The sequence below is a fragment of the Dermacentor albipictus genome, chromosome 7, assembly GCF_038994185.2.
Source record: "Dermacentor albipictus isolate Rhodes 1998 colony chromosome 7, USDA_Dalb.pri_finalv2, whole genome shotgun sequence".
Taxonomy (NCBI): Eukaryota; Metazoa; Arthropoda; class Arachnida; order Ixodida; family Ixodidae; genus Dermacentor; species Dermacentor albipictus.
In genome coordinates, this window is record NC_091827.1 from 28,337,019 (window position 1) to 28,364,879 (window position 27,861).

The 27,861-nt window shown below is 43.3% G+C and overlaps 1 protein-coding gene across 2 annotated transcripts; it reads left to right on the top strand.

Moving 5' to 3' along the window:
* The first annotated feature begins 94 nt into the window (after nt 1-94).
* LOC135917468 (ubiquitin-like protein 7) lies at nt 95-27,821 on the top strand. 2 transcript variants are annotated; one of them, XR_011507361.1, is made up of 10 exons: nt 95-517; nt 3,952-4,053; nt 5,964-6,049; nt 6,340-6,421; nt 8,517-8,574; nt 9,047-9,212; nt 11,407-11,682; nt 14,428-14,487; nt 15,929-25,187; nt 25,218-27,821. XR_011507361.1 is itself a non-coding variant. In XM_065451033.1 (9 exons), the coding sequence occupies exons 1-9, from the start codon at nt 361-363 to the stop codon at nt 16,076-16,078; spliced, it is 1,137 nt and encodes a 378-aa protein (XP_065307105.1). In that variant the 5' UTR covers nt 95-360; the 3' UTR covers nt 16,079-27,821. The 2 variants fall into 2 exon arrangements, 1 of the variants encoding a protein (XP_065307105.1); XM_065451033.1 differs by having other exon boundaries at nt 15,929-27,821.
* Nucleotides 27,822-27,861: the final 40 nt, after the last annotated feature.

The following is a 27,861-nucleotide window of genomic DNA, read 5'->3' on the forward strand; positions in this document are numbered from 1 at the left end:
TGCGAAAGAAAGAGAGCCACTTTCTGCCGCAACATCTGGTGCTGCCACCTGGCAGCGCCAAACAAAAGCGAAATTAAAGGAAGGGAAAGCGTAGAGGGAAAGGAACGAAGGCGTCGCCAGCGTCGCTTCGAGCGTGTGTTGTGTTTTGGTCCCTGCGTGCTCGACGTGCTCGTCTCCTGCGTGCTCGTTCATCTTCGAGAGACTTTCGGGCGTGATTTCGCCTTTCCTCCCCCGATAAGACATGTTTTCCGTCACGCCGCGTCGCTTGTCGCCGTGATCAGCCCATCTGTCTGCGCTGTTAAACCACCGGCCGTGTTATATCTCCAACGAGCGGCGCGATCTGCGACCGCGGTCGGAAACATGGCTTCGGAAGAGTGGTGCATCTACGTCTCGCTGGTGCCGGACAATTCGTGCAAGTTCGAGCGACACAAGCTCTCGACTCTCAAGCTCGACGACAAGGTGTCGGCGCTGCACACCAAAGTGGCCGAGTTGTTCGGCAAGGACATTGGCGATCTCGGTGAGTTGTGTTCGTGCCTTCCCAAGTCCGCCGACCTTTCGAGGCCGCTGCTTGACTCCGTCGTGCCTAGGCAACGCGAGTCGATCTTTTTTTTTTTTCTCTTCTCTTTCTCTTCTCTCCAACACCTATTTGTTCTCCCGATCGTCCTTTTTGTATTTTTGCGCTCCGGTGTCGTAATGATCCGCCTGTAAATTGCGCAGAGAGGTCGGTCTCTGCAGAGGCGCTCTCGGCATTTTGCTCGCTCTGATAGATGCTAGCGTAACGTTGTGACGACCGCTAGAGCGCGAGGAATGCGGAGGTGTGTGTGTCTGTTTTGTTCCAGTCACCTTGAACTTGAAAGACAAAAACTCTCTCCGACGATGACATTTAGCTTCTTTCGCTGCATTTGCGTCTCTCTACTTCATGCCGCACCGAAAATGCTTTTTGCGAAGTTGTTTTTGGTTCCGTCGGGATTTGTGCTGTACGTTTTAGTTCAGCACAGATCTGCTCGTCATTGCGTCACTGAAAAACGTGAAAGTGACCTCGAACGTTCCGAGTCACGAATAAGACGGTGCTTCCGATTAGGGTCATGTTTTATTCCCAGCGGGCAGGGAAGCACTTGACTTGGAATCTTGAGGACATGATAACGCAGTACGGAGCACGATAAATCGAGGAACGGGGCTAGCACAACTTTTTTGTTTCAGATGCTGGGAAATCACTGACAGGCGTCGAATTTTAGTGGGTCGGTGTGTGCTGCCTTGCGTGAATGCAGTATAACGTTAGTGTGACATATGTTCGGTGAATTCATACAGCTGAGTTTACGACGTGTCTTTAAGCACTTGGTAATTTCATACAACTGTTCTCCATTTGCGTACAATTTTCATCCTCTCTCTTGAGGGAAAATGTTTTTAATAAATTACAGAAAATGTGGCAATTACTCCTAATAATAACCAATGTTAATTTGTCATGGACAAGCATTTAATGCATGTTTGTTAAAATACTGTAAGCTTTTAGTGACGCATTGCAGTAGCCATAGCAAATATTGTTGTCATCAAGCGTCTGAAGACACTTCTTACGTGTGTTACATGTTCTATATATATATAATGTGCATTCTTTATTCTATGGCCAGTCTTGTGACTTGTATAATTGTTAACGCCAGTGCACATTCTCGATTTACTCAGCAAATGTCTTCCTTAAAGCGTTTCTCAAAATTACTATTAAGCCAAGTTCTTCGTAATGCAGTTCTACCATGTGCTGGTTAGATTGGTTTGGGTTCATTTTATGCACTGAGCCATGCATCTAATTACCATGGTTGTCTACGCTAACCCATTTCATGCACCTGCAACATGCACTGGACATTTTATGTGCTAAGTTGTACCAGGCATGATGCGTTACTTTCAATCGAAGTAATGCACCACATGCAATAGGCAACAGGGGCACATTGGAGCAAGAACTATCACCTCCTCGCACAGCAAGTTGAGTCAACACTAGCATGGAGGGACTGGTCTGGCCATGTTGTGCTAGCATTGAAACTGCATGCCCGCTCTTGCTTAGAGCAACACAAACGGTGCAGCTTTAGCTTTGTGACTTCAGGCCAGTAGAAAAATTTGCTTCCACCTACGGCAAATGTTGTACACCGCCAGACACATTCTCAGCGTGAAAGAATATGTCTTTCTTGTGTGTGTGCTGCAGTAGTAACATTTGAAGTGATGAAAAAATGCATGAAGTGTTTCTGCAGATGCGTTGCGCTGTGTATGAAGTTTTGCTTTGACATAGTAATTCAATAGAGTCTACGAGCACGACTTGGCTCACCATTCGAGTAGCTCACTCTTTCGTGGCACTGCTTCGACGCTCTTGTGAGCCCTCAATTGTCGCTTACTTTAGCGTGCACAAAGTGATTATACCACTTATCAGGCTGATGTACAGAGGTAATGATGAAGTGTGCCCGTTATAGTCGGGCAGCTGAAATGTCAATGCACTTTGCCGCATCACTGCTACTGCGGCCACACTTTGAAGGAAGGGAAATGAAAAAGCAAGATTTAGGGACCTGTTAAGGTATACATAAGTATGGATCTCTGTAATATGGGATGCCTCGTGGGAGTCTTCTGGTGCATTATTATTATGCATTGCAGCGCTATTGTAAGTCAGTGACAGGCATCACGCTTACCAAAGGTAATCAAAAAATATGAATGGAATTAACTAGTCTCGACTTGTAAATCATTGTGTATTGGTCCAGTTAGCCAGGCACTTCCCCTGCATGTGAACAGCACTTTCTAGGCACATAACTGCACCCTAGGCTCAAGTAACACGAGTCTGTCCTGGCCGCCAACCTGAGGCAATGAAGCCCATGAAGCATCGGCAGGGGAATCAAGCGAGGCATCAGATCACCCGGAGCAACAGTTTAGAGAAGACATGTATTTTATGTTAATCTTGATTTACTAAACAGTAGTCTCGCCCTAACATGGTGACACAAGGACACGTTAACCAAGCCTTTACGGGCAGTCAAAAGAATGACGCAAACGTCCAGCTATGCCATTAGGAATGTCAACGTACGAGCACCGAAAATGCATTCGCCACTGATTTGAGGACTGCCGACTAAAGGCCCACGACGCAGACCGGAAAGCATAAGCGTCACTTTAAATGCTTCCAAGAGATTCATTCTGTTATTGAACATGCCAATGCCATGCTGTGCCTTAACCAGTTTCAAAGCTACACACTGCGCTGTCTTACAAGGTGCCTATTCCCTGTCCGCCCCATAATTGCGCTTTTGATGCGACAGGTGGTGCAGCCCTCACCGGCAGACTTACTCTCAGAAGCGCATGTACACTGTGTTGTCGTGATTGACTGTGCTTACCCGTTCGTAAACCCATGATGTGTGCCTACAACTCAAGGACTGTTTTACTCATTTGTGAAATGGAATATCGGAATACGTCAGGCATGAAAGTATTCTCTTGCCCTTTTGTAAACTAGCTTTAAAACAGCTATCTTCCTCCTTTTTTGTGTGTGTGATATAGCACAACATGCACAGAAGGTTGACGAATGTAGGCACTCGTGTTTGTCAATGTCAATCATGAGAGGAGTGAATGCACTATATACAACGACATACTCACACCAAGCAAATAAGTACACACAACAATCTACATTCCCATGTGTTTTGTGAAAACATTCTGAGCCCATTAGTCAAACTTGTTGCACAATTCCAATCAGAACAGTTTGAAGATGCATGGGACGCATTTTAAATATCATCACTTTCAACGATGCTTTTGCTGTTGACGGACTTTCTTGGTGTACACAGTTGTGTGCATAGTGCCTTAAAGTGGTAAGTGCAAGAAACAAAGTTTAATTTGGGGCTGCAGACATCAGGACAGTCTGTGTGTTCATATGTTTTCCATGATGTAGAGCTGCCTCTTAAAACCCGTTTGTTGCTTTTTTTTTGTATTGGGCATTACTTTCAGAGTTAGTTTTCCTGGGCAAAATACTGAAGCAGGATGACACCCTGGAAGCCAGTGGGATCAAGAGTGGCATGACGGTGTTTGCCTACCCTCATCATGAGCTTGGTATGGTTTCCTTCTTTCCAAGTGGGGGTGGGGGGACGGCCTGAACAAATGTCCTTGCCCTATTGTATGCATAATGTCTTCGTACTCTTACATTCTTTTTTTTTTTTGCTTTGCTGTGTTGTGCTGCTTTGTGTAGGCTGTATGCAAAGCAGCTGCTTTTGTTCTTGTTGGCTAATAAGCAATTTGTGTGACTCGGTGACCCCCTGGAGCTACCAGATGTAGAGTCGCACTGAATCTGCATAATTTATGAGAAGAGGTGCAGGTGGCAATGTAGGTTAGAGAACAGGTACAGGTGGATAAATAAGTGATTTGGGGAACCTTTGTAGATGCCAGATGTACAATCAACTGCAAAAGCTTGTGGATCTTTGGATCTGAGGAAACGAAGTTTCTAAGCACTTTGGGACCATAGCTAGTAAAATCGTATAACACTACGCTTTTGGCATGTGGGAATTCAGGTTTGGAATCTGAATACCAGGCTGCATTCTGAGACTGTAAAGGCTTTCAGCTTTCAGTTCTTGCAGCCTTTTAAACTTTTTCGGTGGACTGTTTGTAGAGCTGCACAGGAGGTACACAATTTTAAGGGATAGAGGTATCAATGTAGGTTAGAAAAGAGATGTAGGTGGACAATTTAGATAGGGAGGCAACAAATGAAATTGGGAAAGCCCTTTAATGCCTAAAACAAATAACTGGGCACCTGTTGCAATGGTGTTCTAATGTTCTAATGCTAAACACAAGATCACAGGCTTGATTCCTGGCCACTGGGGCCACATTTCAGTGTGGATCGAGTTTCGGAATGCTTGTGTGCTTATATTTAGGTGTAAGTTAAATGGGACACCAAATAGAAGCACTAAATAAATTCTGACTCTTAAAGTACTCTTTCAAAACTCTATTTTCAGTAATTTCACTGTAAGAGGTCGATCATTTGATGAGCTAATGGAGGTCAAAGTTTAATTTTTTTTTATTTTGCTACGGAACCACAGTTCAACATGTCATGTCACTACTCCTTAAAATGTTTCATGTACAAACAATTTGTTTGCATTTTCTCACCATGTATTGTGCACATCAAGCACTAAACAGTTTCAATAGTACTTGCAGTGAGTGGCTGTGCTATAGTGTTCAACTTGTCACAGCTGTTGTGATCAGCTAAATGCACAAGTCTGTGGAGCATATTTTAGGAGTGTTGGTCCATCTTGCAGTTGCGCCAGAAATTCATGAAAATATGTGCTTCCTGTTAAGGGTTAGTAAACCCATAAACAATAAAGACACCCTGAAGCACTTCTTGAACATAGTAAGAAAACATTGCCAATATGTTGTAGAGGCTGCTGTGAACATGTGAACCAAATATCACTGCACTGCGTGCAGCAGGTGATTTACAGTCTGTTGCCAAAAACAGCAAAAAAATTGCTGCTCTCATTTCTGCAATGGCGTCATATGGAGTCATTTTGAGCAGCTGAACCCATCAACATGATTGGCTGATTTCATGATCTCGAGAGCATTCTCATTAATACAGAATCATGAATCTTAGTTAAATAAATGAAACATGTACATGTCTGCAATCTCTGAAAGACTCTTAAAGCTGTGTAGCTTCCAGTGCACTAACTGAGATGAAGAGAGAGAAAGCCGGGCATTGGTCAACTTATAGTTAGAAGATAGAAAAATATCTTGCAGCATGAGGTTCATGACACGACATCCCTTAATAGTGAGGTCATTCTACAACTACTTATAGAAGTGTTTCGGGGCCCCTTTAAGTGTTAAGGGTCTTGGTCAAGCGGTCAAGCTTCCCTTAACTGGGAACACAGCAAGCTTTCAGGAAAGTGACTTGTGTCAACTTTCACAAGGAAATCTTTTGTGATGTCTCGTTCGTATTGGTACACAAGTGATCCTTCTCCTGTCTCTCTTGTGAATTGCAGAGAAGCCAACCTGCACGCTGGACATGCAGGACATCCCCATGATAGCATTTGGCACTGCCTTGGTCAATCCAGCTTTTCGAACAGTGGTGAGTTTTTACTGCCCTGCTTCAGTGATTCCTCAAAATTTCCACTTTAGAAATTGATGGCACTGCTGAGGATGAACGAAAAGCAGGTTCAGCACTTCTGTCATAGGAGCGTCTGCTAAACCCTAGATTTGCCACTGATAGTAGTGTCATGGGATATATCCTGGGTTCGACTATGAGGTGTCTCCGACTGTTGTATTACTTGTCATTTTTGTAATGGCACCCTGTTGCCCTTTATATTTGCTGTCGAAAAGCACTGCAGGGTTGTCACCCGTTTACGTCTCCATCCTCAGCTGCAAAGCCTGAAGGATCCAAACGTTCTGGAAAACGTGATGGCTGCGAATCCCGCCCTGGCTGATGATCCAGTGGCCGTCGGTAAGGAGGTTTTTGTCTTTCATGTCGAAAATGCAAGACAGTAGGCAGACAGGTTAAGGGAGTACTGCCAGGGGGATTATGTGTTAAGCTTTATTTTTTGCTTTTTAGGTAGCTGTTGACTTGAAAATTATTGTGTATAAAGCCTCAAGTCCTTGAGTGCGCCATAAGTAATTGGCTAGAGCACCATTTGTGCAACACATTCAATATGTGCGCCAGGTGTGGCATTGTTTTGGACATGAAAAGGAAGGCTAGTCACGTCGCTGAAACCGGAGGTGGCTGTCACATGGTATTGCAAACTCCACAGTGCGCCAGTCAGCCTGGTGCAGTGGTTGAAGGCCACTGCTAGTGACCGCTAAAAGCTGCCAAATTGGCACTTCCAATTGCACACTTCTCTTGTAAATGCAGGGAAACCAGCGCCCCTCCTATTCCTGGTGAGTGCTGATTGGACTATGCTTTCAGCAGCCCAGTCCTAGTGCGTGTGTACATGTCAGTGGTGTCTCGTACCACAAAACCACTGCATCAAGTTTTGGCGATGTGAATATCATGGTATAGACTTGAGTAAGGACCACACACACATGTAAGGGCCACACCCAAAATTTGGAGAAAAAAACAAATTCTAACTGAGGAGAACTTGCGCTTGGTGCGCTGATGCCGTGTGTAGCGCACTTTTGCACAGCGCTACTACTAAATAGTGAGAGCGCTACTTGGCGAGAGCTGGCGAATGTGCTGGTGAACCGGACGTAAGCAGCAGTGGCTTCGATAGCAAAAGCAAGTGGCCAAGTATGCAGCATGCATGAATGAACAGATGGATAAATTCCTTATTAATAGGATTGCGTTCACTCTTGTGGCGGTGTGCGACCACAGAGAATTACACTGGATTTCATATTCGCAGTTGGGAAAAAAAAATTAGACCAGATGGGCCAATCCCGTGCAAGGCCGCACTTCGGCAAAAGCTTGCAAAAATAGGGCCAGCCGTTACACAAACCTACACGTAATCTCCTTTTTTCACAACTGATGCCTTTCTGCTCTGTGCAGGCATTTGAAACGGGTCGCATTAAAAGGCAACATGATTTTATCTCATTACTCTTTGAAATACTCGTTTCAATAGTCGTTATTTTTTATTTTTTTTTAAATGTGTCTACACTTACATTAGGCAAATGGGCCACTGCTTGAACACTATGTTCTGGCAAAGGGAAACTCGCACAGGCTTTTCTGAAGGAAAGCTTCGCAGTTGAAGAAGCATTTGTCCGAGTTTGGGTATCAAGCCCAGGACCAACGCCCTTTCAAAACAGTCACTCTGCAATCTTAGCAATTTAGGAGGCCAGCACATCATGGCGCGATACCAAGTTAACAACTCGAAATGCAAGGACACTGGACATACAATGCCTTAGGCAGACCATGCAGGTGTTGGTACACGTGGTAATGTTTTTGCAGCTCGAAAATGCAGTTGTCAGCTGAAAGGATTACCATCCAGACATCCATCCTGAATAAAGCCCAAGTATACGAGTGGAATGAAATTCCAGCAGAAAGCACCATATGCACGTACAATTTTGCATAGGCAATGTATTAAAAAAGTTTAGTACATAGCAGATTAGAATTTTGATGAAAAATGATTAAAAAAAAGATTGAGCCTTTGTCATTGAAAACTGTGCCGGGTGAGAAGCAGATAAGGTGCTTTTCATGTTTCCCGTGAAAACTTCTAGATTTCTTTGAATGTTCTTAAATTAACAGGACAGCAGATAAAATTATATTAGTATATAAAACAAAAGAAGCATATACCATGCCAAGTCATGAAGTGTAAAGCACGTGTGACCGACACCGTGGGAGGGAACGAGCTGAAATTTGTTTGTATGAAGTTTAAGTAGCCTTCATGGTTGATCAGGGATGCATCAGTAATTGTTCAGTGCGCATTGCGAATAGCTGGGAATCTAGTTCAAAGCTGACCTTGATGTTTGTCTGAACAGATCTCATTTTTGCTTTCGTGACTAATAACTCGTGCATTGATAAATGTCATTGAAGCATTGGGGTTTTAGGACTGTGCATCCATGTGGATAGCCCACACTTCCCTCACTTGAGCTTCTTTCACCAACCACAGGCATCCTTCAAGATCCAGAGCTTATGACCCTGCTGGCGAACCCAAACTTCCTTCGAAAGTAAGTTTCTAAATGTGACACCTGCTTGCGTATGTTTGTCCATTTTCTTGAATCAGTCTGGGTATCTGCCCCCATTTCATAATTGGCCACATCTCATAATTTGCCACATTTAGGACTCTTCTATCCATTGTGGAAGTACCGTGAAAAATGTCTCAAGGCGGTATAAAAGAAAGACGCTATGTACTCAAATATAAGCCTCACTATTGTGAACCTTTTCCTCATTTTTGAAGTTCTGTTGCATTAACATAAACGGCCGTCTCCGATGGCCTATACTTTTGTGCACTGTATTTTCGTTTTACACATAATACATCGGGTGGAGTTCACAGTGCACGGAATGGCAGAAAGTCTTTGTCCTTGTAGAGTATGAAATGCTACTGCATTAACACAAGCAGCCATCACTGAGAGATTTCGCGTAATTCTTACGCGCTGTGTTTTCATGTTACACATGATGACTTGAACTTTCTGTGCACAGAATGGCAGAAAGTCATCCTGCTCTGGTGGAGGCTGCAGTGCAAATCGCCGTGTCATTTCATGAGGAAGGTGCCGCGGCTGGGCGTTCCACTTCGCCGCCGCCCGAGGTGTCCTACTCCCTCGAGGCCCTCAGCGATGACGAAGACCTGGAGGGGCAGCTTGAACTGGTGCGGTGGACATTAAAAACAATGTTTTTACATTTGCAATCAGTTCAATCAATAAGTCAGTTTATGTCGCTTTTGTTACAAAAGAAAGTGAGGTCAGCAAAAAAATGAGAAAGACGGTCACAACGACTGCTTGAGCCTTGCCAATCCTAGGACAATGTCAGCAGTACCTTAATGATACCATGCTGTCGATTCAGAACTACACAAGTGATGGAAATTGTAGATTAGTAAGGACAACATGAAATAGCTGCCATAACACTGGTGTAATAAGCATAAACAATAACGATGATTAGGATAAATATCAGATTGTATAGTGTAGTTATAATGGTACAGTCATAATATAGTGTAAGTGTAATTGAGATTTAAAATGTGCCAAGCAGGGCTTTTATGGGTTGTGATTTTTGTTCCAAATATCAGTTCCCATCCTCGAGATGTGGGATAGCTGACACTTCCAGCAGCCCTGCAGATCCTTGAGTGCTATATCCAACATCTTACTACATTGATCGATTTGTGTTTGTACAATAAACCAAGTAGTGATGTTGGATTGTGGAGTGCTTACCATGCAGTGATCTTGCATCATGCATTTCTACTGCTCTCGCATCGTCTAGACTGATTTATGAGATCTCCCAAAACTAAATTGAACTTTGTGTCGCACTGGAACATCTGAAAAACTCTGCTATCACTGCAAGAGTAAGGCCCATTCGCATCCCCAATTGTCATCTGTTACTTTTTTCTTCTTTGCGGTTTCTCTGTGGTTTAAAAGGCCCCTTACCAGATTTAGGCATTGGAAACAGACAAGTGTGGTGCGTAGATCATGCACCAGTGATCACTTCTGCAAATTATCAAACCACTACGTGTCGGGAAAACACCTGATGAAGTTTACTGATATAATTTTTCAAATCGGTTACTTATCGGAGAAGATAGGCGAAATCAACTGCTCCATTACTGTGCCGCCCAGAGGCGAGTGTTTCTGCCGGTGGAGATGCGCTCTCCGTTTTCCTCGAGTAGCATGCGCAGGCGGTGTTTCCTCTCAGAATTTTCGCATCGCATAACCGAAGGACCACGTCGCGTTCATGCGTCGAGCCCCATCTCTTTTTTTTTCTCTCTTCCTTTTCTCCTGCACAACACATTTACATTACACCTTCCACATTGAATGATTAACCAAACTCGCATGTCATGGTAAGTGATGTAGCTAGCAGCTGATTTTATGTCACACCATTTGTGCGCATGTGAGCTTGACTCTCTGGCTGACAGCACAGCTTCATCGAGAGGGAGGGCACACAGTGTTTGGTTTGAAATCTCAGCTGTTCGTGCGGGCGTGCAGGGCTGTAATACTTTGCAGACACGATCGTCAGTGTGCGGTGTATACGCTGCAATTGTCTGTTTCAAATGGCCAAACCTGGTGACGGGCCCTTTAAAGAACCTCAAGGATCTCTGGGCAGATATAACGTAGCGATTATTTTCACTGGATAGCTTTGTACTTTCACCAGTCACTACTCACGACCGCCAGTCACGTAGATTACTTAGGCTTAGTACATTTCGTACCATTGGAGAAGTTGCAAAAAGGAAAAGAATTGGAGTAGGATCGTTACATTGTACTGGCCCTGTGCTGTTATATTTTATCACTGCTTTCAAGCACAATTTCTCACGGGCAAGGTTCACAAAGCACTGAGATGCCGATTAATTCTGTCCATTGAATGTTCAGTTTCACCACATTTCTTGCATATCAGATTCGTGAAAAGTGTGCAACTTAAGTATAGATTAAGAATTTTCAATTCTTGAGCGAGCGCTCTCATGCCCCCACAATGTGGCCTTCGTGCGAGAACTGTTTTACAGGATTGTCAAATATGAGAGCATCCGCTATTTCTTGTCTAGCATACTCGCAAAGCACATAGCAGGTTGAAAATCATGCCTGATGTAAAACATTGCGAAAAACAATGAAAAAAGTGAATTCGCTACACGACATACCAACACCCAAGAACACGCACTCGGCCGTCTACTTCGAAGTCGCTTTACTGAAACATTTCAGGTGACACTCAAACTTGCAGCACGGTCCAGTCAGGTGTGATATAATTATTTTGCTTTTTAATTATTTTGATAGTGCTTTTGTTGTTCTATCTTGGCATGTACAGTTGTGGTCGGAGCACCTGAAGAGGGTAACTTGCGGCTGGCTGGTGCGTTCTTTTCACTTCTACAGCCAGCAGGAGCCGGAAGTGGCTTGTTCTCGCCCAACCGGATCACGCCCGCACAGCTGGCCGCAGCACTAGCCGCTGCCGCAGCCAATCCAGGGAACTCTGGATCGTCCTCCCCGCCAGCAGCCTCAGGTAGCCCCCTGATTCCTCCCTCGCCTCGGCTGCACGCGCCACCTTCGACGCCGAGGAACCCGATAACATCGGAGATGCTCAACAGCGCGGTGCAGACGGCTTTGGGGTCCCTGGCTCCTCCAACAAACGCGGCTGCAGTTGCACCACCTGTGAGTCACTCCTAAGAAAGATTCAAGTTGACTGGCTCCTTTGGTCAGTCTTGTCTACTGGAAGGATTTGGAAACTGGGGCCTGCATTCTGTAATAACTAGTGACCTTTTGAGCAGGGTAGTGGGAGCAAGCTGGTGAGCAGGGTAGAGAGCAGGTCGAGTTTGATGTCGGCATTTCACAACGGCATGTTTAGCTCACAAATAAGCACACACAAGCACTTGTGTCTGTGCTTGCATCTGTCTCACCAAATATTTTTGTCTCCTGTAACTTGTGTGCAAAACTTGACGTCATGGAATAGCAATACAGTCTAACACACTCGTGACGATATTGGTTTGAACAGTATATTGGTTATAATAATCGGAAGCTGCTGCACCGTCAACCTTTATAAGTTTTCTGTGGTGAAATAACCCGCTTACTACAATGCCCCCATGCCGCATTATCAGTTACAACAATGAAGTTTGGCTGCTGGGTAATCGTGCTGAAAGGTAATGAAATGTAAAATCCTCGGAAAGAAAAGAGAAATTCGAGCCGCTGCATGATCGCCTGCTGCCTGAACAACTGCGGCGTTCCGATTTCCCAGCCTTCGCATCGCCAGCCTCCCATGCGCCTCTCTCCTATCACCCTTCCACCCCTCTGAACACAAAAGGGCTGCGCCCATAGCTCTATGCTGCGCCACCCTCCGGAACACGAATGGACTGCACCAACTGCACTGTGCTGCTCGCGCTGCTCCCAGAGTGTTCACTGGTCCCTTGTTCTCTGCAGTTCTGCCAATGGATTAGGTTGCTCATGCTTGTCTTTGTTGGTTACAACGAAGTCGTTCCTGGCCGTGTGGTTTCTCAGCTTCGTTTGACTTGCTGCCGAAGCAGAAGATGGCCGATCCGCCCGCTGATCATCGGCAATGCTCGACATAGCTGGTGAAAAAAAGCGCAGTGCTATAGATTTCGAAACGAAGTGCTTCTAACCGATGAGGCGATTGTCGCCAACCTGCTTGCATCGGAGAGTGACGGCGACGACGGAAATAATGGCGCATTAAGGCAGGCTGCCTCAACGCTGCCCTCGCAGGAGGCCTTGCAGGTGATTCAGTCCCTCCAGGGCTTCATTTTCGCGAGAGACCTTTTGCTAGAGCCCATGAAGCACCTGGATGCCTTTGAGAAGGATGTCGGCTAGCTTTGCATAAAGCAAGCAAGGTCAGCAGACATAGGGTTTTCTCGTGCAAGCCAGTGTGAAGAACGTGGGTGGCGAGATGCTTGTGGCGGTCTCGCCCCAGCATTTCTTCTGGATTTCTCAAGCCAACAGGCTGCCGTGGCAACTTTCTCATATTGCTTTAAATGGCCCCTTTTAGGGGCACCAAAGTGATGCCTCGGCGCAACTCGCGTGTCGCTTGCTGCCCGTGACCCCTCTCTGCAGTTGTTATAGCAGTGCCATTCTTGACCGCTGACAGCCGTGGCTTGTTACATGCGATCGGGGCACACAGGAGCCAGAGTTACAGTTAAACGAGTCAAGACAATCAGCAGCTGAATGCAGGAAGGTGGTGATGGGTAGGGGCACTGGGGCTCCCCGCCATTATAATTTTCTCGCAACAGCTCTGCTGTGCCCCATTAAGAAAAAAACGTTTTTTTCATGCAGCCCATGCAACAATTATCAGTTATAACAACAGAATTTTCATGGCACTTGAATATTATTATAAGTGGGTTCGACTGTATTCTAATAGTGAAATTCCCAAATCGAATTGAACATCAGATACTTTTTTTAGGCAAACTGAAGTATAATATTTTCGTAGAGTTGGTATGGTAAAAAAAGAAAGAAGAGGCTTACCCCCTGTAATCGGAAATGCACCTTAACTTCAAGCCCATGCTTGACTTGGTCATGAGGATGCCTGGCGTGAATGAGCCCAAGATACCCATTGACTTTCTCTGGGTATGCTCACATCAGGCAGTACCTCGATGGAGCCAAGCATAGGCTTCAAGTTAAAGTGCATTTTTAATACGGAGATCATATTTACATTATTTGATACATAAGTGAAAGCTATTTGCAACTGGGTGTCTTTTGGCGTGGACACCCAGTTACAGCCAGATTTTATTATTATAAGCAATAACAGGGCATGGGAACATTGTAGAGTAAGTGGTTTATTTTACCATAGAACACACAAAAGTTCATGGTACTGTGGCTACTCAGTGTTATAGCCAATGTACAGTTGACTTCCGTTAATACAGCCCTGATGGGATTGAGGAAATTGATAGACTTATCCAGTGGGCCACATTAAACAATATGGAGAAAAAAGTGCCCAAACACACTGCTAATTCGTTTAGCAGTGTTTGTCCATTTCTCACATGCCCTTGAATGAAATGTGTGCCTGCTTGCTATGTGTCCAAAGTAGAAAACTAACAGAGAAATTACATCAAAGCCCCTAGACAAAGTAGAAATCGAATGTGCTGTCTGTCTGTCTGTCTGTCTGTCTGTCTGTCTGTCTGTCTGTCTGTCTGTCTGTCTGTCTGTCTGTCTGTCTGTCTGTCCGTCCATCCGTCCGTCCGTCTGGCTGGCTATATATCTTTCTATCTATGTATCTATCTGGCTATATATCTTTCTGTCTATCTATCTGGCTATATATCTTTGTCTATCTATCTGGCTATCCATCTGTAACTCAATCAATCAAATGATTCAGCAATTAGTTGAACCCCTACCAGTCCCGTACCTAACATTGAAAGGTTGGAATTTGATGCATATGATGCCGTCTTCTCTGCCCAGTCACCATCACCTGCGGGCGCTCCTGCAGCTGAAGTGACAGATCCTGCCGCCACATATCAGGTATGTAGGTGGTTTCTGTTTAGATGGACAGTGCTGAAGGCATTAATGTAAGATTCTGCATCTGTAGGGTTTCTCATAAGTTACTAAAGGGAAACCTGGTGTTACCGTCTATGGGAGCTAGAAGTATGGCAATTCAGCAGTGCATGGGAGAGACAGAGATAGAGATAGCATACACTTTTCTAAAGCTTGCCCTTAACTTGCAAGCAGTGGCAGACTCTGCAAAGTCTGACAAGCAGCGTATTGCTTTCAGTTCGCCACGAATTTTCCAGCGGATGCTTATTTCGCCTGCCTGCACAACCCGTGTGAATGAACTAGCTCCAATTGTCAGATATCCCTCTTGCATACTTTCACCATCGAAAGACTTCCAACGTAATGTTCAAAGATTGATGAGCAAACGTCTTCGCTACCAAATTAATTTTTTGTCAAGTTGAACACAAAGGTCGTAAACTTTACAAAAAAATTCGGGAGAGCTGTATAATAGACAAATAACATTTTAGTTGTGTTAAAGAGCGAAGGTAAAACTAAAACTTGCTATTCGGCCCATGATCTATTGATCTGGAGGCCAGTGCTGCACGGTGTGAGGTTGTTTTTTGGCATTTGCATACCCCAGTAGTACCTGTGGGCATACTGCAAAAGGTTTATTTCGCTTTAAAGACTGCAAAGTTCATCTTGACCAAGCTTGTCTACTTTCTGGATTTGACCAAGTGCAGGTACGTAGCCAGGGCGGGGGGGGCACACTGGGCAACTGGAATTGAAGATGAGCCTTGCTCACCAAACCAGTTCACATTGTGCATTTGAACATCGGCACTCCAGTATAGCTGCTTCAATGCCTTCGATTCCTTTCGTTATCATCTGTTCATATAATCACCATCGAACCTGACACTTATACTCAGGGAAAGCTTTTTCTGGGTAGGCATCCTTCATTGACATTTTGGGCGAATATAAGAGATAAATTGCGCATTTAATGCAGTTTTCTAACACGGGCATAATGCACTATAATTTTGTGGGAATATAAAAAAAAATTTGTAGATTTTGTGCACTTTTTACAGAACAACTTGGCAGTCGGAGCTTTAAGCTTGTCATGTGTAAATCAGCATGTTGTGGTACCAAAGTCAGCGTAGTGCTGATTTTCAAGTCTTTATTTTCAAATGATTGCATGAGACATTTCATTGAAAATGGGCAAAACACACAGTAGAAGGGCGCGTGTTTCAAGAGCCGTAGGCGAGACCCTGTCAGCGTGTACCAAAAAAAAACATGAAGCACTTTAGCGATAAAAGGGCAGCGAATGCGCTAATACGAATGAAAATAGCAGAAGATTTTAACAGAAAATAACCGTGCAGTTAGACGTATTGAAAAAGAAAAACTATACATCAAATAGAAACAATGATAACCTTGGCCTTTCTGAGTTTTATGCATCGCATCTGTCACGCCTTCATCGCAGAGCCAGCTCCAGCAGCTGCGGGACATGGGCATCGCCAACGACGCGACTTGCCTGCAGGCCCTGGTAGCCACCGGAGGCGACGTGCAAGCCGCCTTGGAGCTGCTTTTTTCGGACTTTGGCGATAGTGATCCGGCCAACATGCCCACGTAACTTTTCCTGTAATCGGCCGGCAGGTGCCGAAACTCTCCTTGTCATGCTGTCAACTTATGAATGTTGCCCAGATAAAAAAAATATACAGCAGTATGACAGCAACACGTGTTGACGTTTAGTTGCCGTTAAAAAAAAAAAAGAACAATGTATGGACGGTGTTGTACTTGCAAAGATGCACAGATCTCGGAGATTGTCACAGTAAATGCAAAGCCTTTACTGCCTCCTTGTTCACTGCTTCTGCCTCGTTACCCCTGGTAACTCCGTCACATGTGCCCTCTGGAATGTCCTGTATGTTGTGAGCTTGATGTAACTGAATGCATGATGCAAAAATTTTCTGTTCAGTGCAAAAGCATTTTGTGGAGGACACGTTGGGGACAAGTTTGATGTCCCAGGGGCAGTTTGTAGCCAAGGCTGTTACGGAAAACGAATTGGCAAGGGAAGAACACGGTTGAAAGAAACATACTCTCGCCAGCAGAGACTGAAAAACACGTACATTGACGTTGGCTGCCTAACACAGATCTCCTTGTTCACAAAAGATATGAACTGTAGTTTTAATTGCCTGCACGAATAATGACACAACTTGTCTGAATAATAATTGCACAGGGATACCACATTCAAGTTATTGGTTATGCAGTATACGCAATGATCCTTAGAGCAGGCAGTGTGATAAATTATTGTTTCTTATGATGAGAAACAGTGTCCTTTGGTTTGGCCACACTATTGGCGTTCTAATGTACTCGTGTGGCATCTAGTTCCAGTAATGTAGCTTGCCTAGTGATCTTGAAAATGGGTACTGAAGGTGCCACTTGGCATTATTATTATTTTTTTTATGAGCTTTGGCCTGCTTTCAGAGATGCGGCAGACGTGAATGCCATAATATCAGAACATCGTTGACAGTCTAAAATCCCCGCTTTCTTGTTTTTCTTCTTTTGAACTTTCCAGTTTTTTGCGTTTTTTAGTCTTTTTTACTATACTAGCCTGCGAGTTTTGACTATGCTCGGCGCATATGTGATTGCGTTGTAAGCATCCCTGTCCAGACGAGTTTCCGTCGAAGCCTCGACCTCATTTTTCACAGCGGCTCACTTGAGCGTAAGGAATCGTCAATATGTTTGTAGTATCGTGTGAAGTGCCTGTCAGTGGATGTTGCGAGCAAAGAACATAAAGGTGAGGGAATAGAATACAAAGCTGGATAATAAAAGGAGGGCAGGCTGCTATGGCTACATATGTTTTTGACTTGACATTTCATTCTGTGTTGGTGAGTGTGTGTTACTTTCTAAAAAGGTAGTCGGGGTAACCTAACACTTCGTTAGGTGGCGAAGGGACATTCAATATTTTGGTGCACTTGCAAAAAAAAAAAAAGAATATTGGGACTGACAATGTTTGTAAATGTACTTTAGCATTCTTTTGTTATTTTCTTGTTAATTTTTATTTTGTGTGCGCCACACACTTATTATTGCAGGGAAGTGTGCAAAAGATTCCTTCTGTAATGTGCAAAGTGGGGGGGAGAAAAAGAAAAAGCATACCCAGTCATTCTCACTTAGACGTACCAAAGGTAAATGTTAACTGTAACTTAAAGTGACAACTTTTCTGAAATAAATCTTTCAGTGCGTGTACTGTGCTGAGCGATGGATTAGATGGCGACGAAATGTCAGCTGGAAATAGGACACTTCCTGCGGGATGTAGGTGGAATCCTGAATATAGGATCCTGCCTGAGAAAATTTTCCGGTGCGACATAGGGATCCGGGGCTGTGCTGGCAATCTCTGAGGCCATGCTCCTTGAGCTACTGTTACCTTCAGCAAGTTTTTTAATGTTGCAGCAACGTCATGTGAATAGTGTTTTTGACGGTGGGAAGTTCCAAAATTGGGGTGCGCCAGAATATGCCTGGGGAGCGAATAAATATTTAATTTTACGGGAGGGATGACCACACTTACGGTGTGTTGGCCTTGGAAGAAACCTTGCTGTGCCTCCAATTCATCTAATAACGCAACACTGACGTGGTATTTCAGACATTCATATCAGTACCCTGCGAGCACAAATTCAGTCTGCATGTACAACTTCGTCATAACTGGTTTCCATATTTCAGTGTTCGTGATGCTGGTTTTGTTGTACCAAGATTGAGAGTTTTATCTCTTTTTCTTTATCTGCTGTTTGCATCTGTGTTTGTGATTTAGTTCGTGTGATTTTTTTTCAGTAGCCTTTAATGTTTTTCCAAAGGTTTTTCTTGATGTCCAGCGGCGTAAAAGAGAAGACAAGATGCTTACTTCACCGATCAAAAAGTCACGTTCGACCTAGTCTCCTTTGCTGTAGCTGTGCTTGTTAGTCATGTCACATGCTGGCCATTTCGAAGAAGTACCTCGAGTGTTTGAGGTCCTGGTCATTAATTTTCTTTGTTCAGCTTCTTTTCTTTTTGTTCAAATTCCTGTGAGTCTTTTTTTTTTCCCTCTGAATCACAGCTTTGCTGGCTGCTATGTCTGCCTGCGGAGACCAGCAGGAAGCCGAAGCTCGCATGCGGTCTTTCGTTGTTGTAGCAGCTAAATTCCACGCAGTGTGCACAGATTGGCTTAGCAGCTTGTGTCAGTTCGATCCTGATGCAAGGTTGACAAGGCTTGTCATGACAAAGATCTAGGCATCCTTAATTTGCATGAACTACTCTAAAAATATTGAAATATACCTAAGCCCACTGCACATATGTATATATATGTTCAGTGCAGTGCAATGGTTTACTCCAAGTTAGTATTTTTGGACATAGTTTTGAACAGAGGCCTCTGCAATAAATTTTTTACCATTTTAGTTCTACCTGACACATCACATCAACCACTCTTTCCTGTTGATATGACTTTGACCGATGATACAGTTATGTTAGCTTTTACACTAATTTGGTGTTTCTTCTAAGAGTGGATCATACTGTTTGTTAAACGTTACAGTGTGTTGTTTATGAGTCGCAGTGCTGTTCATTGGCCACCTGTGTTACAGGGTTGTAGCCTTTGCATAACCACTATGTTTTCCTGTACTTGTTGGAAATCAATAGTGGTATTACACACAGATGTCATAGTTATTGGCAGTGATGCTAATGTGCATGAAATGGCCATTGTTAAATGTCGACTGTAAAAGCTAGCTCAGAAAATAATACGCGAGTGATTAACAAGACTTGGCTGCGGCACGTATGCAAAATATCTCAGCAATGTGAGCCGTTTCTTTTCAGGCAGGGCTGAAGATGTTCAGGAATACGCTTTGGAGCATTCCTACTGGCAGCCGTGTGATGTTCACGTAGTGGGAGAAGTTTGTATGTACAGTCAGCGTCAAAGGTTTATGGAACATGGAATTCAAGAAATCGCTGAATGCTTCCACAGCCTGGGCAGCACAACCTGGAATGTAATCAGGCTTGTATATGCGAACAGCATGTTGTCCTGCCATATTACTGGATGTGGTCCTAAACTGCTCCGAAATTCCCACGTTTTCTCGAGTTTTACAGTCCGTAAGCTTTTGACACACGGCTGTAGAAGGCAATGCACGAGAAAACAAGCACAGGGGATGAGGCGGCACGAATGCTGACCTTCCTCCTTTATGGTCCTTCGAGTGCTTTGTACTTTTGTCGCTCGCTCAAACACGTCAGACTTAATTTCTGCCTTAAAGGATGTCTAGGTAGGGCTGTTATCCCTGATAATTGGTCCACTTTTGTAGTTCTTTTTTTTTTCCTCACTTGTACGGTTTCTGCAATTTCTTTTGCCCCTGCCTTCTGTCACTGCGAGACTGAAGGGAGGGGTTGAGGTGGCACCGAGGCTCCTGCAGTTCTCAAAGTTGTAACTTTCCCAATGTGTGTAGGTGACTTAACTGTCTTCACTAATTTAAGGATCTCTTCCTTAAAGTTATAGAAGATTGCTCACATAAGCAGCTGGCATTGGGCTTATATAATGAAATGTGCTATCCTTTTTTAGAAGCAGAGAGTGATCATTTTGGCAGGGAACTCTATTTTTGGCGTGGTGTTATACAGTAAAACCTCGATATAATGAAGTAGGTAAAATCGGCAATTTGCTTCGTGATATCAAAATTTCGTTGTATTGAAATTCGACCTTTTATGCAAATAAGTACAGTCGTCGTTCGATATTTCTTAGACGAAAAGGGGCAGCAGAATTTTCCCGATTATCGGGCAATCGAAAAAAGCAAATCTGAATAAGAAGCAAATTAATTTTGATGAATTTGGGAGTCGGTGACGAATTATACGGTTTCATGCCAAGTCGATGATATCTTCACATCGGCGGTGCGTATTAAGCGAAGCCAGCCATGTTTTCGCTTGCATTGCGCCCCCACGGCTGATCGCATCACCCTTGCTGGGACGATGCCATCATGAAAAGTGCTGACATAGGGTAGCGAATGCTTCATCTGCCTCTCGCTCCAGCGAATCACAGAAACTTGCTGACAGCGGGTAGCGAATGCTTGATCTGCCTCTCGCTCCAGCGAGTCACGAAAACTCGAGATTACGCAACCTCCAATACTGAAGGTGCAGGAAGACAGCTTACATGATGCCGCGCCATCTCGGCACGCCCACTCTGCACACACGTGGCATAGTGCTTCGGAAGCAGGATGCACAGCTGAGCGTGCGCTCAGCCACGTTTACAGCCACGGCCCAATTGCCTGGCAACTTAACTCCCCCCCCATGTCACTCGCATGCGCTTGGTCGCATTACTGCGAGCTCGCTCCCCTACCCCTCTTTCCCTTTGCTTGCGCGAGAAGGCGGCACTCGTGAAGCCACAGTCTTTTTTTCTCACCCTCGCACACTTTCACTCGCACCTAAAGCATAAATTGTGGGGGGCGCCATAGGATCTTATTGCATTTGAACTTCATATGAAACATGATGCGGATTTACTTCGGCAGTTGCTCTTGTCACACCGTGCATGATTTGAGAGGTGCGTTTGCAAGCAGCCGCATGTAATTCAATCATTTCACCATATAAGTCTACGAGAGTGTCCACTTATTGTCTCGGCATTCCTTGCATTCCTTTGCCAAGGAAGCGAAATTGCGTTGTATTGAAACGCACTACATTATATTGAGGTTCTAAATACATGGTGTTCTATGCACAAGAGTTTCTGAAAAGTTATACTTTTTATATGGAGTATTTCGTTATATTGAAGTTCAATTATATCGAGGTTCAACTGTACTTTTTTGGTGACTTGAGTGCCAGGCGCTGAATTGTCAGAGCTTGGCATTTGGTATCTCGCCTTAGTGATAAGGCAACAAACTGCAAGATTTGTCAAGAAATGTAGATTATCTACTTGAATTTCGAAGCATTTGAGTTTATGATGTCCCTAAAAAAGCGAAAATAAGTGCCCAACTTGCATGCAACTTGGCATAGCACTATGACTTGTAGGACTATAGCTTTGTGTTCAAAGAGGGCTGAAGGGAATCCTGCTGCGACCTTTTCCTCGCGGTTTGTTTTCATCTCAAAGGATATGTGTGGCTTTATAATAAAATTATCCTTAGCTATCACAAGAGAAGTGGTTCATTTTTATCCTTCCAGATAGTCATGGCTGTATGACCAAAGTCTTGTGCGGCAACATTTCAGTAGTCAGGATAGCATGTAGTCATGGTGGTGACTAAGGCATTGTTACAAGTGTGTGACATTCTGTAGCAGTTAGCTTGCAGTCATCAGATGAATGGCCTTTAGGGTATCAAGATGCTCTATCGGCCACGGTGGCCGCATTTCGATGGGGGCGAAATGCGAAAACACCTGTGTACTTAGATTTAGGTTCACGTGAAAGAACCCCAGGTGGTCTAAATTTCCGGAGTCCCCCACTACAGCGTGCCTCATAATCAGAAAGTGGTTTTGGCACGTAAAGCCCCATAATTTATATTTTTTATCAAGATGCTCTATGAAAGTTCACATGTATTTGCAGCACAGATGCAGGGCCTTTTTTTCTTTTTTCTTTTTTGAAGTCAAAACAGTTTCATACGCACATAACCTTGAAGGGGTGTGAATATTGTGGCGGGTGTTTTGGAAGCTGTATGGATACATAACAATTTTCTGGTCAATGTCGTTCTTGCTGTTTATGTATAACAGCATAAGTTTAAAGGCAATATGAAATCTGCTAGATAATTTTGTGGAGCGTCAAGGGTTTGATTGTAAATAAAAATTTTGTGGGTGTACAATACATAGCGATTGCAACGTATTGCAACACACAAATTTTGTTCGCCATTCTCGAAAATGTGTACTGTGTGAATTGAAATGCGCAAACTGCGGTATCCCTTAAACAGTCCACACATTACATTGACCTTTTCTGTATACTATACAATCCCATGAAAACTAGGAAATTGAATTTCGACTCAGCATTTCTATAACTCTTGATGGAGATTCCATAAACACTTTGGCATGTGTTAACCAGGAAAACATTAAGGTAATGAAGAATTCGTTAGCATTTATTGTTTGTTACCAGATGAAGAGATGACGCGTTGCCAAGAAGGCAACAGGCTAGACTCACATGCAATGGAAAGCATTTAAGGGAGGTTTATTGGACCTGAATATATTTAGGTTGTGACATAGGACACTCTGTTTGGCAGAATAACAGTACTAAATGGTGAATAACAGCATAAAAAATGTGGGCACAAAGAAAAAATCTGGCCAAGCATTGTCAAAAAGAAATGTAGCAAATGTTGTATATGTGTGCAGGATGATGTAACATTATTTACTAGCTTTCATTCGTCAGCGACTGGCATTCGTGCTTGATTGTACTTGTAGGAATTTGATATCGTCTTTTATTTTTTCACCTATGCATCATTGCCTTGGTGCCTGTTAAATAGTGGCAGTCAAAAGAAATGTGTTTCCAACATATTTTCGATACACTATCATTTGGCATCTGCACATGTTCGTTCTATGCCTCGCTGTGACCACACTGTAAGCCTGATCAGTATGGGTTCTGTAAGGTTACTGACTGATGCACAGACTATCTGCATATCAGCGTGGTTATCATCTGGCATTAGAGGTGAACACGCCGATGCTCCGTGACTTCAAGCTCAAAATATGAAGGATCTACTTTCTGCATGGTTGCTGCTTTACACATTACTGTGCCCATTTCACTTCATGGCATTGAGTCGCGCTGTAGCGGGTTAAACAACTCGGAAACGTTCATTTAAGAATGTGCATGTGCTTCTATCTCGTGGACATGTTTTTTTTTTTAGAATGCAGTTTATCCTGAAGAGCAACAGAGGAAGCTTCGTCTTGAAAGTTCCATTTAAAGGTGGCAGTGCTCTTTGAACTGCAGCCATTTGCTGCTTTCGTAGAACTTACTCGTACGATTGCATGTATAATGGCAGCCTTTGCCATTTTTCAGGAAACGGCAAAGCTTGGGAAGGGTAGTTGCATGCACAAGCTACTTGCCTACATCAAGTCTATTTCTAGGAAGATAAAAAAACGGCAAAGGCTAGTGGTGTGGACAGCATTCTGGCCAATTTCATTAAGCCGAATCGGGCACTGTGTATCTTTTACAAAAGATCACCGACACTGGCATTTCATGTCATGCACATTAAAGAGTCAGTAACCAGTAGACAGTAGAAAGTTATTTCAATGTTAGCACACTCTTTTGTGTCTGCAAGGTTACATTTTACTGTTATATTTGTTATAAACCACTGAAGCATATCCTGTGGTATGCTGCTGGTTTTGCATTTTTATCCCACGGTACTGCCATTGCAAGTCGTAATTATTAGCACCTTTTCCCTGCCACTGGCTATATATCACAGGTTTCTTATTACCGGGATGGACATGTAGGCGCAAGTGTATATTGAAAAATGCGTTCAAGAACTTCATTGGTAGTGAGAATGTGAGACGAGCCATAACAAACTACAATGTACTTACGTGCACAGTTTTCTTCCTAGAAGAAAAATCATGAAAATAGCCATCACATAATTATGCCGCTGCTGACAGCGTAGTGGGCGAGTTAAAGACAAGTGGTTATTGCAACATAAATTTCTTGCACTTTGGTTAAATGCACCACCACAAGGACGTTGCCTCAAGCTCGCCTCCTTACGTCAGTATTCCATCATTCATCTACGCTGGTAAATCTCCACTACGATGTGACACTGTTAGCCTTCACAGACGGCATTGCAAGTTGCAGGTAGAATTAACGTGAAACACTACAGCCTGTCATAGCGGTACTACTAAATGCTTGTGGGTGTCACGATCTGCAAGCATCTTTAGGAACACACAATAAGCTAGTGGCTAATTTGCACTTTCTTGCTTAACGTTTCATTTGAGGCTGCACAAAATGTGCGCCACTGCAACTTTCCTCTCGCTGGCAAATGCGAGTGATGGTAAGGCTATATTTGAAATTTTTTAGACTTTCATCACCTACATTTGTTGAAAGTCATCTAGACCGAAATGAAGCAACAATCTGTTCCTATTGCTTTCCTTTTTGCATTTTGTCGTTGGTCTCGAGTGACACCCTTCTCATACTAATGCCAACATCTGTCAGTGCATTGAGTGGTAAAAGTGGAATATAGCCAACGTAAAAAACAAAAGTTGGAAGTCTGCATTTTACTTGCCGCACTGAAACTATTGTGGCTTCATACAGTGATTAATGGCTTGATAGCTGTGTATTGAATATTCGGTATTGACAGCCATGAACTCTTATCAACTCTTTTTAATATGTACCACAGAAATAGGATTATATGCGAACTTTGAACAAAAAGGAAATAGTGGCATGGTATGTTGTGTGGAGTAAATAGTCGCGAGACTATCGGCCCAAGTTGTGGTTGAGTTGAACTTAGAAGTTGCTGTGAAATTAACGCTTAGTGCTCCACGTTTTCAGTGCTACAGTTCATGATTTGGCACAGTAGTTTGGATTCAGTTTGAAAGGTTTTGCAACAAGTGACGTTACACAGATTCTTTCAATCAGTCACCCCGTTCAGTCACCCAGTCAGTCACCCCGTGCAAAAGGCAGGTACTTCCGTGATGTTAGAGTTGTTTCACTTTTGTTCACGCTGTCGTACTTTTGCATATTCGCAGTCTAGCTTATAAACATATCATTTTAGGAGTATAAGGAATGCATCTTTTCTGCAAGCAAATGGAAATCCTTTAGCATGATTAATGCGCTAGTGGAGGAAAATTTGTCCTTTGCGTGAGCTAATTAATGGCCTTGTTCTTTGGACAAGGCCAATTTTAACACTAACCAGCCAGCAAAACATAAAGCAATGAACTTTCATAGTGGGGTTTCGTTTATAGCTAAATATGAGGTTTGGTAGCCACTTATGTGCACAAGTTGGTAGGCCATGTGTTGCAACTCATACAGGAATTGCTACATGTTAAAACTACTGCTACATGTTTGTCTGTGTGCAGAGCAAAACCACTGAAACATCTAGAAAGAAGTAACATGTTTGCAACCAGCTAGATGTAAGGAATTTGCAGTTAACAGCACATTTATGACATATTTATAATCCTTGTGTCACACGATCAAGGTTAATGTCATTACATAAGGTGTGATACCTATATGAATATTTTCCATGACAAACATCTTGACACTAGCTGTAGTAAATTCAACAAGTTTGCGAATCACAATATTATTAAAAAATTATTTATCAGGCGAAAGTTCAAGAAATACTACTGAAAATTAAACAGGCATGTTTTGTGTCGAGTTGTATTTCAGATTACTTCAGAAACACGTTTTTAATGTACAGCTATAGCTGCTAATGCTGAGAGTGACTGTGTATATTTGGTAATTGATTCTTCTGTGAGAATGCAATATGCTACAAAGGGCATTACATCTTAATGACATTATGCATGTCCCTGTGGCATTGCACGAATGCCTTTAAACTTCAAATTTAGCAGTTCATGTCATCTATTGTGCCTGTGTGGCATGTTGGCATATTTATTAAGTAATATAAATGATTAAGATGATCACAGGTTTCATTAAACTTTGAAAAAAAAAAGAATGGCTCCATATTCATTGTCTGGTAATGTTTGTGCTGTTTGATTGTGCTTCTGTACAGGAGTGCCAGAACCTTGACAACATCTATAGCTACTTAATATTTGTGCCGATGTAGTTTTTCTGCGAAATTGAATGTGACATTTCGAAAGTGTATGATGTTTGAACTTGTACAAAATTTTTCGCATGCTCAAGAGACCTTATTGTGGGCGCTGTCTTTCTGAAGAAAGAACTGAATTTTTGTCGTGCTTGTGGAACAAGCACCGAAGGTGGTCACTTATGTGTCACACAGTGTGGTCACTTGCCGGGTGTTTTGTTGACTTGTCTAATTGTTCATACAGTTAAACGTTGAGCTGTGAATATAATTTGGGGGGCGTGGTGAAGTATTTTTATGCATTTCGCTGTGTTGAGCCACCTGTTCCCGTAGCGTAATGTTGAACTTGAAAGAAAGAAAAGCTGTGTACAAATTTTTAACTAGCACTCTTGTCGTCGTATGTTAACTTCTTTGAGATTAATCTTTTTTGTGGCTGCAAAAGGATTCCACAGAAATATGTTTTTTGAACATGCATGGCGATGGGAACGACATTCTCGGTGATTCTCATTCACTGAGGATGATGCTCTCTTTCACAAGCAGTGGTGTCCAACATGTAGAGACGGTGGCACAGTTTTCTCAGAGAAACCTCAATTTCAACAGGTGTGTGATGTACAAGACAAAGTGGCTCAAGGAAGTAATGTCCAAGACTGTACTGCTGAAACATGCTTTGCATTGCTTGGGATCAGTCTGGAGAAGTTCAATAATTTGGTGAAAGCTGTTTGGCTCTGTTGTATGTGTTGTTTGTCGACACACACGCATTTCCTGTGGCGTTTAGTGCCTGCAAGACCGCAGTGTTACTTGAGTCCCACTTTACTTTGATGTATAAAGTGCAATATACAAATAAGTGTTGTGATGAAAATGGAGACATGTATGAAGACCTTTCTGGCATGTAACCATTGCTTGCTTGGACTTCCATGTTTAGATTAAAGTGATATTTGGTGGCAGCTTTCGTATGATGCTAGGTTTGGCAATGGTAAGGTTCCAGAATATATTTTTTTCTTTTTCTCAGAATAAACCACAGCTTCACCTGTGACAAGGCCCAAAGAAATTTCAGCTTCACCATTGAAAACAGTGCAGTGTGCCCTGTGTTAGGTGACGCGTCTCTCTGCTTCTCTCCCACCATGCTAGTTTGCTAGGCTGTGCCAGCTGTGGGGTGTAACAGGCTGTTTGCATGCTTTAGCTCTGTCTCGGCGAAAAGCACCATGGTAGTTAATGCAGGGATGTTGCATACTGCAGCTCGTCCATGACTTTTATTTTGGCGAGATGTCTGGTAGAATTGATAAATGTCAACTTGTGACCAACTAAAAGAAGCTTTCGTTTGCACGAGGCTAATAGTTTGCAGGTCCGAATGTTAGACTGCAAACCGTTTCTGCTGCTATTATCGGAAAAGTAAAGATGCTCTCGTCGCTCGGGTCATGCTCAACAGTGCAGTTAGCACCAATAAGTTCCCAGAAAGTTGCAGTTTACGTACTTGTATATGCAACAACTCTGCTGATAGCTATGCCCTGCCACTAGGAACTCTGTGCTGCCTATTGCATCAAAATTCTCCTGTGCATAGTCTGCCGTGATTCGCTTCCTTTTTTTTCTTTAATTATTTCTGGACCTGGCATGTGTTGAGCGTTGGAAGATTGTACCCGAATGACGTGGGGAGCAAGTGCGCAGCACCATATTTTTGGATCCATGTTACTGTAGTCGTGTGAAGGTGCACTAAAAGCTGGAATAAACGTGAAGGAAAGGAAACAGCTGTTGTCTTTTGTCTGTGAACCCTAGCAGCAACATG

Bases quoted from the DNA above. Each gene is read 5' to 3' on its own strand.
- LOC135917468 (XM_065451033.1), top strand. From the start codon at position 361: ATGGCTTCGGAAGAGTGGTGCATCTACGTCTCGCTGGTGCCGGACAAT. The intron at 6,422-8,516 runs GTAAGGAGGTTT...CACCAACCACAG, and splicing joins TGATGATCCAGTGGCCGTCG to GCATCCTTCAAGATCCAGAG. The intron at 9,213-11,406 runs GTGCGGTGGACA...TCACTTCTACAG, and splicing joins TGGAGGGGCAGCTTGAACTG to CCAGCAGGAGCCGGAAGTGG.